Source organism: Myxocyprinus asiaticus, chromosome 19 (genome assembly GCF_019703515.2).
Source record: "Myxocyprinus asiaticus isolate MX2 ecotype Aquarium Trade chromosome 19, UBuf_Myxa_2, whole genome shotgun sequence".
Classification (NCBI taxonomy): domain Eukaryota; kingdom Metazoa; phylum Chordata; class Actinopteri; order Cypriniformes; family Catostomidae; genus Myxocyprinus; species Myxocyprinus asiaticus.
In genome coordinates, this window is record NC_059362.1 from 23,669,259 (window position 1) to 23,681,432 (window position 12,174).

Genomic DNA, 12,174 nt, shown 5'->3' on the forward strand with positions numbered 1-12,174 from the left:
ATGTAACTTACCTTTCATTTCATGTGTTTACTGTTGGACTCATTCACATTCAATTAGATGACCTTTGTTTTGAAATATAAACAAAAATAATTAGACTACTTTGTATAAACCTGTAATGCACTACGTTCTGTTTCAGTCTGGCAAATATCAACTCATGGGCATCACTAGAACGGACACTGGCTGTGTTCAGAATTGGATAATACCATACTTGTCTTACTATTGCTTCAGTATATATTACCTATATGTGAACAGTATGCACATTTTCTGCCTGCATGGACTTTAATTATCTGAATTAAACATGCAACATAAGGTCATGTGTGACAACAATGTAGCACACTATTGCATAAAGTTATCTCTAACTATCACCAATGCATGTAATTGTCTGCTTCACTTTTATTGATATGCCATCCTCTCTCTTTCATTGGATAGGTGGTTCTGTGAGGGGCGGGAGCTGCACCACTGTCCTGACATTCAGATCTGTCGTGATGGTGATCTGCACACACTGGTGATAACTGAAGCATTTGAGGACGACACCGGCAGGTACACCTGCGTAGCTTCCAATGCACTAGGAGCAGACAACACCTCTGCAGAGGTCTATATCGAAGGTGAGGGCCCAGGTAACAAATGGATTACTGAACAAATGTTTAAAAGATGGAAAATAGCATAATATATGGTAAAACTTCACAGTGTTCACATTAAAGGAATTTTACAGGTTCAATATAAGTTAAAGTGACAGTTCCCCTCTCTCATTATTTAATCACCCTTATGTCATCTCAAACTCAATTGACTTTTTTTTCTTCTGCGGAACTCAAAAGAAAATTCTTTGATTGAGATCTGATGTGAATATTTCAATGGGATAAGTCAGTTAATAGATATTTTGGACCCCATTGAATAAGTCAATGGGGTCCAAAACTCCAAGCTCCAAAAAGGTCATAAAGGCAGCATTATTACAATTCTACATCCTGTTTGCTAATTCAGTTCAAATTAAGCAATTGAATTGGAATTTAAAATCAGTCTCAATTAACTTCTGAATGGCACACAACCTTGTACGTAAAGGAATAGTTCACCCAAAAATGAAAATTCTCTCATCATTTACTTACCCTCATGCCATCCCAGATAAGTATGACTTACTTTCTTCTGCTGAACACAAACGAAGATTTTTAAAAGAATATCTCAGCTCTGTAGGTCCATACAATACAAGTGAATGGTGACCAAAACTTTGAAGCTCCAAAAAGAACATAAAGGTAGCATAAAAGTAATCCATCCAATTCGAGTGGTTTAATTCATGTCTCCTGATATGATCGGTTCTGGGTGAGAATCAGACAAAAATGTAACTCCTTTTTCACTAAATCTTGACATTGCAGTCTTCTAGGCGCGATCATGATTTGAAGGTCGATTTCACTTCCTCACACTTGATGCATGCTAAACACACTCTCTGCCCATGTACAAACTGTGCATATGTCAAGCACAAGGAAGTGTAATTGACCTTCAAATCATCTTCATCAAAATAATTTTTTTTTTGTGGCATGAAATCATTTTGTGGCATAGTGTTGATTACCTCAAAATAAAATAAAAAATACGATAAAATTTGACATATCCCTTGTTTGTTAAAAAAAAAAAAAAAAAAACATTTTACATTAAAGACATTTACAATGGAAGTGAATGGGGCCGATCCATAAAGGATAAAATACACACTGTTTCATAAGTATAGCCACAATAATTTAGATTTTAGTGTGATAAAATCACTTACTAACCTTATCTGTCTAAAGTTAAATCCAATATTACAACCTAGTTGCCACAATGACGTAAAGTGGCAAACCCACCATCTCCTAAATGCCATTAAATCCCTGATTTTATCACACTAAAACCATGTTATCACGTATAATGTTTATGTCTTGTGGCTATATCTTTAAAACAGTGTGTATTTAAACATTTAAAATACGTTATAGTACCCCATTCACTTCCACTTACCATAACTGCAATTTTTGCTTTTCAAAATAATCGAGGGGTAAGTTGAAATAATTTTTTGTGGTAATCAGCATTATGCCTCAAATGCTGTCAATTGAGCTTAACTTGTATTGAACTTTGAGTGTTTTGTTAATTACACATTCATAAAATTAAATTACAATACAGATGACAAAAAAAAAAAAAAAAACAAACCAAAAAAATATGTGTAGGCTTTTTTACACAATAATTACAAATTACAAGTTACATGTTCATTAGTATTAGAGGTCATTCACACAGTACGCATTCTTGTGTCAGTCTGCACAGTTTTGAGTTATTTTTCAATGTGAACTAACACTACATGGACTTCTTTGGTGGTTTATGTGTAAAGAAGTTCAACTTTAAAAATATGTCTCCGTTCTGTTGTGCTGCATCTAGCTGTTTTTGAACGCAAGGACGCTTTGTTGTGAACAGCCTCTTAATACTACTAAATAAGTAATTTCATTACATAAAGTAATTAAACTGCAATATGAAAGCTGTGTTTGTTGCCAAACATTTTTCAACACTTCAGACCTTGATGTAACAACTATTTCTTTCTTTGTTTTCTTATTCTGTTTTTTCTTTTAAGGTGCTTCTTCCTCTGACTCTGAAGGTGAAGGATCTGTGTCAAAGTCTAGGTCCGGAGCCATGCCACAGTATGTGTGTTTCAGCATGTTCTTCCTGACCCATGACCTTTGTGTACTGTGACCTCAGTCCTCAGCTGACAGATTAACTGGCCCTGGCTATGTATTATCTAATATTATTTACCCACTGCCATACAAGTTCTTATTGCTCCACTCAAAGCACAATGTAGGTTGTTTGGGTATGAACTGACCTTAAATAATGGCCAGTGCCTAAAGACCTCATTAAATACTGTATTGATGTATTTCTTTTAAAACCGGATGTTTGGGCGTGGCATTTCAAAGGGCTATTTTTTTTTAAATAACCAATAGGCTTTAGTTACGTCACAACCACAACAAGTAGCTGCCATCTATTCTAGAGAGCATTTGATTGGACAAAAATTTGTGTAGAGTCATCAATAGAGAAAGGCTGTATATTGTACATGTTAAAACTCTTAAAAGTTAATTTTGGCAACATAATTTTGTCTCTTTCTTCCTTCTCTTTGCCTACACATGACCTGTCGTCTAGCCTTCGTTATTTTGTGGCATTGCTTGAGCTCTCTTTCCTCACCTCTGATCTCATCCTCCCATGTCTCTTCCTTTCCTCTTTTTCCTTGTCTGGCCTCTCACTCTTTCTTGTCTGTTTTCACAAATTATTAAGTGCTTGGCTTTGGTTTCCAGTGACATCATTGCACCCATTAGGGATTAAGCTCCATTAGCTCTAAAGTCATTTATAAGGTGCAAGTCATTTATTAGGTGCAAACTGCATAGGGCATATTCAAACAGTGTGAGTGTGTATTACTTCACTGTATGTGTGTGTATTAGTGCGTGTTAGAGAGCTATTACCCCACAAAGAGTTTGGGTAAACAGTTTCCAGTATTTTATCATTAACGTTCCTCAATTCACCTTTATATTCAGTATGTTTGCTGTTGGACACATTCACATTAAGTGAAATTACCTTTATGTTTTGAAAGCCAAACAAACACTTTAAGATTACTTTAAATATACTTACAGGGATAGTTCACCCAAAAATGAAAGTTCTATCATCATTTACTCACCTTCACATCGTTTCAAACCTGTATGACTTTCTTACCTCTGTAGAACATAAAAGAAGATGTTAAGCAGAATGTTAGGCTCAGTCACCATTCATTTTCTTTGCATCTTTTGAGGCTAACATTCTGCCTAATATCTCCTTTTGTGTTCCATAGAGGTAAGAAAGTCATACAGGTTTGAAACAAAAGAGTGTAGATGATGAGAGAATTTTAATTTTTGAGTGTAATATTGATTTAAATAAATCTGTAATGCCCCATTAGAAATAGAGATTGCTTTGTTTTGTTGGGATATCAATCTTAAAGGCATATTCCGGGTTCAATACAAGTTAAGCTCAATCGACAACATTTGTGGCATAATATTGATTACCATAAAAATTGAAAAAAAGAAGAATTAATATAAGTGATTTTACAAATTATCAGCTTCACATTTCTGCCTTTAAACCCTCCAAAAATTGGCCCCATTTACTTTTACCAAATTTTTTTTTAAGAAAAGGAGGGACGAGTCGAAATTATTATTTGTGGGAATCAACATTATGCCACAAATGCTGTCGATTGAGTTTAAAGGAATAGTTTACCCAAAAATTTAAATTCTCTCATCATTTACTCACCCTCATGCCATCCCAGATGTATATGACTTCCTTTTTTCAGCAGAACACATTTGAAGAAAAATAGAAAAATATTTCAGCTTAGGAGGTCTTTTTTATTATTTATTTATTTTACTATTCTCTTTCTTTTTTTTCTTTTTATCCCCTTTTCTCCCAATTTGGAATGCCCAATTCCCATTCCCATTACTTAGTAGGTCCTCGTGGTGGAGCAGTTACTCACCTCAATCCGGGTGGCGGAGGACAAGTCTCAGTTGCTTCCACTTCTGAGACAGTCAATCCGCGTATCCTATCACGTGGCTTGCTGTGCATGACACCGTGGAGACTCACAGCACGGGAGGCTCATGCTACTCTCCGTGATCCACACACAATTTACCACACACCCCATTGAGAGCAAGAACCCCTAATTGCCACCACGAGGAGGTTACCCCATGTGACTCTACCCTCCCTAGCAACCGGGCCAATTTGTTTGCTTAGGAGACCTGGCTGGAGTCACTCAGCATGGCCTGGATTTGAACTCGTGACTCCAGGGGTGATAGTCAGCGTCAGTACTCGCTGAGCTACCCAGGCCCCCTAGCTCAGTAGGTCCTTATAATGGATGTGGATGGTAACATAATTTTTGATGTTCCAAAAAGCACAGACAATCAGCTTTAAAGTCATCCATACCACTCCAGTGGTAAAATTAATGCGATATTATCACTTTTGGTGCAAAAAAGATACTAATCATAAAGTACTTTTAACTATAAATAATTGCTTCCGTTAGGCAGCAGTATGCACGTTCACGAGAGGGCTGAGGTCACGCGGCCTCTCGTGTGATGTATTGGCATTGGTATGTTCACGCAAGAAGTGACCAAAAGTGATCGTATCACTTTATAAGACATTCATTTAACCACTGGAGTCATATGGATGACGTTAAAGCTGATTGTCTGTGCTTTTTGGAGCATCAAAAATCGTGTTACCATCCACATCCATTATAAAGACCTACTGAGATGAGATATTTTTCTATTTTTCTTCAAATGTGTTCTGCTGAAGAAAGGAAATCATTTACATCTGGGATGGCATGAGGGTGAGCAAATTATGAGAGGATTTTCATTTTTGGGTGAACTTTCCCTTTAACTTGTATTGCACTTGAAATATTCCTTTAATTTTGGTCAAAATCACTAGAATAGACATCTTTTTCACCAGCACTGAAACAAATTCTGACCATGGATCTATTCTGAGGCAAAATATGGCCCAGCTGGAAGACTGAAAAAGGGCTGTTTGGGTCACTGTGCCCAGTACCTCCTCAACGGGGTCACATGTAATGAGCTGTACCTTCACTTGGTAGTTTAAAGATGGAATTTCAGTGTTAATGGACTGTGATAGACCAAAAGATTGATGCAGCTGTCATCACTATAGAAAGTGTCCTGGATTTTTGTTCAAAATGACTCACAATAACCATTTCTTTCAGCTACTAAGTTTTATTTATATATCTGGTTCAAATGCACATGAATGTTGCAAGATGTGAGATGTTTGCAGTGTTTCTACATCGTGACAGTTGTTCTAAATGTTTTCTGAAAGCCTCAGGTTTGTTTTGTTGGTGATATGTTCTTTCAGGGCTCAGAAGAAAACCACCTCAGTTTCCTTTACGATACACACGGGATCACCAAAGAGCCCAGAGGCCCACCCTCATCGCTCCACGCTGGTCCAGCCGCTTTCTACTACACCACAAAGAGTAAGACATAAACACACGCACACATACTCTGCCTAATTATTGCACTGTTTATCTCCGTACTGTTACTCTAAAGACTGAGATACATAAATAGTACAAACATGTAAACACACACAGACTCTGTTATATAACAACTTCTGTTGAATTAAAAGTGCACTCTGTCATTTCTTTCCTCATAATTCTTATTTATTTATTTATTTTTACTCTAAAAGAATGATAGTAATTTTGAAACACATTTATAAAATAATGAGCACTCACATGAGATGAAGACTCCAGTCACTGAAGTAATCTTATAAAAGCTCTTTTATTCTACAAGGAGAGGGTCCCCTCATGGGGGCGGTCATGTTAGGACCACATGACCAGCTGAATTAGCTTAATTGCAGTAATTTTCCTGTTATTGGACATTTTTACTCATGGATTAAATGAATCATGACTGACAGTGAAAAGTTAATTTCTACACTGGCATCGTTAACTGAAACCTTTTTCATTTGAATGATGCCCCTGGATGTCAGTGTTAGGCCTTTGCACACCAAATGCAAATGTTGTCGAAGCAATGGATTACTTTGGAGCCATTCACTCCTGGAGCGAACATCTGCGTGCTGACAAAATTAGTTTTTTTTTTTTGTTTTTTTTTTACGGCACACACTCTCTGGAAAGTTGAACTTCAAAATGAACGTCTAAGTATCATAACCATACAATTCTTCTTTCTCTCTCTTTGTGTCAGATTCAGAGTCCAGTTTCCTCACTCTATGCTGGTGATGCTCTTCCGAAAGCTCCCCCTACTTTTACTAAGGTAATGATATGGCCATATGTTTTTCCATCATGATGGGTGTTACGAACAGAACTAACTGTTGACTAGAAAAGGTAGACATAAGTCCATTCAACCTACCTGACTTTCATTTGTCTATAGGATTATTACCAGGGCTCGAGTTGAGGGGGGATGCAAGGGAATGCCATCCCCCTTGTTGCAAGAAATACCAAAAAGCATCCCCCTTGTAAAACCACCATCCCCCCTTACCATCCTCTTTAGATCAATTGTGTCATGTAATGCTTAGAACTAATCATGCAATATATAAATAAGGGTGATTAGAATTAGATTTCAACATGTGTGAAGTTGCCAGATTTCTATAGGTGAAATCCCCCAGTCAGATCTGGACACTTGTACAGTTTGTATATACGCTGCCAGGGTGACGCTTTAGTCCCGCAATCTGGCAACCTTAAGCGTGGGAGCTCTCTCTCCACTGCGAAAAGACAGCTGTTTTATGAAAACACTGGCAGGTATTTTTGAGTTTGCGATGGGTTGATTTGTCCTTCCTAGCTTTCACATGAAACTTACCCCACAAGTTTTCAAATGTTTCACGCACTTTCAAACATGGTCAATTAGTAGACTGGAGTAGAAAAAAATGCATGTCTGCAGTGGGCGAGCGATACAGAACAAATCTTTTTCATGATCATAACGTGGATTCTTTTCACAAAATTAATCATAAAATACAATTACAGAGGGTAACGTGCATATTATGGCCATGTGTCCTAAGGGTCAATGAAGTGACGCTCATTTTTGTCCTTATCTGTTAAATTAATAATACATAAAAAATGCAATTCACACAAACCATTTACTTGAATACACCTCTTCTATGATGAACATTTTTCAATTGCTGAGTTTAGTAATATTGATATTTTTTTCTGGGGCTTAAAGTAAAAAATGTGATGTGGTGTCCAGAGACAGTAAAAAAAAAAAAGTCAAAGTCTCGTTAAAATCTGAAATTCCTGAAAAAAGAAATGTTGCATGACTAGTGCAGAATAATATTTTATTGTTATTTCTTAAAGAATTATGATTTATGATTCATAAATTATGATTCATAAATTATGATTAATCTTTTTTTAATGCTTTTTGTCCACCAAATCAAAATCTTTGGGTGTAACCAACATGTAGGTAGCCATTTTGTTGTTTATTTTGTTCATGTGGTGTAACTGAGAAAAATTCTTGATGTTTTTGACTCAAAAATTCACAATATATATATTTTAAAAAAAAATTCCTTGAAATTTTTTTTGAAAATTTTTGTAAATTAATGAATAAATTGTTTATACTCTCATGCATTCAAGGTGCAAAGAAAGTATTATAATACTTTTTACTTAATGGTTACACCACATGACAATTTGAAAGTGTTTTTTTTTTTTTTTTACAAAAAATGTATGAAACCAAATTGGACAAAGAATACATTTCTGAGAATATGACATAAGTGTTTTAAACTTGATTTTGTACACACTGTCCAAAACGAAAACACAATGATTAGACGTGCGGTTAGTACTCCATTCGGCAGTTGCACCGCAAAACATGTCAGAACGTACCGTGCCTCTTCCCAAGGCTGGCTTCCTTCCACACTTGCCCGCTCTTTCCACGCACATGCCCTTTCGATGCCAGCCACACACTCTCTGGATGCCACGAAGGTGCCTCTGAAACCACCCTTTTTACTGGTATCCGGGCAAGTGAGCTCTACCCTGTCTGCCCCCAGTGTATGGAATGTGTCAATGGAAGTGTGGTGTCTAAACTAAAGTGTACCCTCTCTGTAACACAGGTGTTTTCCATTGACATGGTGGGGGCTTTACCATTTCCTAAAGCTAACCTTCACAGAAACCTTTTTTGGGGTGGGGGTTTAACAGATGAATCAAGTTGGGAGCTCTTCTGTTTTAACAAAATTATCCAAAGATTCATGTCCGTGTGTGTCAGTGTGTGTATGATTTGTCATATGACTCAGTGCTCAAAGCAGGTCGAGGCAGAGCTTCAAAATTCAATGCCAAATTCAATGTTTGCTCAGTCTGCCAAATTATTTTCCACTTCCTTAAAGAAAAAGGTTTGTTTTTCTAGAACCCCCTCTTCCCACCCTTCATCCCACTGTATCTTTCTTCTCAAAGACTTTAATCTTCCAAATGAGAGGATGCCTTTAATATATGGTTATACAGCCTTAAACAAAAACACGTATACATGAACGTACAGGCACACAAATGATTTGTCTGGAGTGTATGTAGACGTATTTCTTGATTTTGAAGTAAACTTTTACCTTACATTTAATTTACACAATTAAATCTTTGATTTATATATATGTGTTTTCCAAATTCTTTTATCCAAAGCGGCTCAGGGGCCATTCAGATCGAACACATTTTTGCACTAAAAAACCTAGATGCAGTGCAACTATGAAGGTAAAATAGTGCCTAAATGATTTGCAAGTACAGTGTAAGATTTGTAAAAGCGTAAATCAAATTGCAAGCTTAAAAATAAATTGCCTGTGCACAGGTTTTTGTAAAGGTGTAAATCAAGTTGCAAGCATAAGAAAAAAAATATTAGCAATACTTTAATGCTTTCTTAAGTGTAATTCATGTGTTGTAAATTTGCAATTTCATATTAACACAAAGTGAATGTGGTCTGTATTCTTCTGATTTTTGTTCAATTAAAATAATGAACAGCAACAAGAAGAAACATTTGAAAACCAGACTGAGAATCATATATTTATATAAATAAATGTGTCGGCTCAAATGTACTCTCACAGTAAAATAATGTGTATGTATTAATATTTAAGTTTAATATTTAAAAGAGGAGAGATACTCAGAGGAACAACGCTGAGCCATATGAAGAAAAAGCTGTCTGTCACATTGTTAAACCAATCAGGTCAGAGTAAACTGGTCAAGGAAAACCTCATTTGATTGGTTACTAGAAGCAGGTAGACCCGCCTTCCCCCTCGCACTTGCAAAACTCTTTTTAGTGAGAAATTTGTGCCAAAAGTGTGAGCGCAACAAAGGGAAGATGGAACAGTGTATATCGGATTATTTCAGGAAAACATTTAGGCCTATGGCACTAACACAAGTCATTTACACGTTTGTAGTAGTTTATTTTATACAAACAGACTGATTCTACGAGGTCAATCTGTTTTGCTTTTTTCCCTTCCTTTGCTTGCATATCGCTGATTGGATGTTTGCAATGTTTTTGGCCATGTTTAGGCGCAAAAACAGTGCCAAAAGTGTACGCGTGAAAAAAAGGAAGTCAGAAGAGTACAAGACACATTTACTTTGTGATAATATGAAATTACAGATTCACAACACATGAATTACACTTATGCAAAGCATTAAAGTATTGATAATATTTTTTTCTCACACTTGCAACATGATTTACACCTTTACAAAACGTTCTGTGCGCACACAAAACAAATTTTGCTTGCAATTTGATTTGCGTTTTACAAATCTTACTCTGCGCATGCAAATTATTTAGGCACTATTTTACCTTCATATGCAACAAATAGAATAAAACGTAGGAGTCTCAAAACGTGTTTTTAAATTGAAGTTCTTTTTAACTTGGCAAGGCATCAAACGTAGCACTCCAGCGCAAAATGCTGAAAAAACAGCGAGACGAGGCACAACAGTCAAAGATGTCTGTATAGCCTAGCACATGTTTACATATAAAAACTAGGGCTGTCGATTTACCGTGTTAATTCATTGCGATTAATTATATAAAAAACAACGTGTTAAATTTTTTTTATGCAGATAATCGTGTCCCCGGACTGTAATAAGGAATATTTCTACCATCTGAGCAATTCAAGCTTGAAGTACCACCTGTTTTCAGCAGGGGGTAGTAAGTGAAACTCCAGCTGTCTAGGCAACATGCAGCTAGGGCTGTTAGATTCCAGAAATTTGGGAATCGACTCCGATTCCTGGTTTTGGAATCGATTCCAAGAGTCGATTCCAGACCCATTTAATCGATTATTTTTCAATTCCGAGAAAGTTAAAAATCTCATAATAAACAGCTCACTGCAAATGAATGAATGAATGAATGAATGAACGTTACATTTATATAGCGCTTTTCTGACACTACACTCAAAGCACTTTACACAGTGAACAGGGGACTCCTCAACCACCACCAGTGTGCAGCATCCACCTGGATGATGTGACGGTAGCCATAGTGTGCCAGTACGCTCACCAGACACCAGCTATTGGTGGAGAGGAGAGAGGAGAGTTATAGAGCCAATTATTGGATGGGGATTATTAGGAGGCCATGATTGAGAAGGGCCAATGGGGGGAATTTAGGCAGGACACCAAAGTGTTCTTTGCACTGTTTATAATAGCATGAATGACATTTAATATTAATAGGTCCATTCTAAAAAGAAATCAGGGCCTGTATGTACATACCAAAGCGCTATGCTTCAATCCCATGAGATAAATTTGAGGGAAGCTTGAGTAGATGCGCCTGTATTTCCAAGAATTATCTAAAATAATCTTAAAAGCACCATTGAAAATGTCTGTTACCACTCATGAGTTCTTTTTTAGAAAGAGAAAGTTTATATTAGAATGTACAGTAATTGTCCTTTACCTTTTGTACACTGAATAAAATGTGAAAACAATATATTTCAGTTTTATTAAAAAATCCATTGCTGAACTGGTTTACACAATATAAAAAATATATATACATTTTAACGTGTATTTAACATTTTTGTCTTTTAATTATTAATTATTATTTTTATATAATTTGAATGTAAAATTGTGTAAAATATAGGCTAATAAAAAAATGTATTATATGCAAAAGGTTTTAAACACTGTAAAAATGTCGAGAACGAGTAAAGAAGTGTTAGATTCTCGCTTTTATAAGTGCAGCACAATGATCATTTAAACTTTAACATACCGATTTATTGATGTGAACTGGGAAGCTAACTCAACTCTGCCATCTTCTTATTGCAGATTTGTGTTGTAACATCGGGGAAGTTATATAAGAAACTAGTATGTATTGCCTTCTAAAGCCACTTTTTGATTTGTCTTGTATAAATGTATAATTATTTAAATATAACTTTTTATAATTAGTTAATCATTACATATTGAATTATTGTTACTTGATGGCCTTTCTCAGCAAATATTTATATATGCGATTCATTGTGATTAATTCGATTAATTATTTGCCATATCATGTAATTAATTAGATCAACATTTTTAATCGATTTATAAACTGAAATGAAAAACAATGCAGACAGACACAAAAACATGTTTGGTGTGCCCATACAATGCATTCAATGTATACCCTGCATTTTTATCAGTTCAGGTATTCCCTAGGAAGGACTTTGATGACTCTGGTTTGATAGCGCTCTACCAGTTGAGCTAAGGGAACACTCATGTACACGTGTACAAAAAACATCAATAAGAAATTGCTTTGTTGAGAACAATGCCCAGAA

General features: G+C 36.0%; 1 protein-coding gene across 4 annotated transcripts in view; it reads left to right on the forward strand.

Annotated features, from left to right (window-relative positions):
* LOC127410002 (palladin-like) overlaps positions 1 to 12,174 on the forward strand; it is a 157,350-nt gene that overhangs the window by 54,508 nt on the left and 90,668 nt on the right. For all 4 annotated transcript variants that reach the window (XM_051644972.1, XM_051644975.1, XM_051644974.1 and 1 more), the window contains 4 exons: positions 430 to 605; positions 2,573 to 2,639; positions 5,854 to 5,971; positions 6,693 to 6,761. In XM_051644972.1, coding sequence (XP_051500932.1) covers positions 430 to 605; positions 2,573 to 2,639; positions 5,854 to 5,971; positions 6,693 to 6,761 — 430 coding nt within the window. The remainder of the gene's footprint in view (positions 1 to 429; positions 606 to 2,572; positions 2,640 to 5,853; positions 5,972 to 6,692; positions 6,762 to 12,174) is intronic.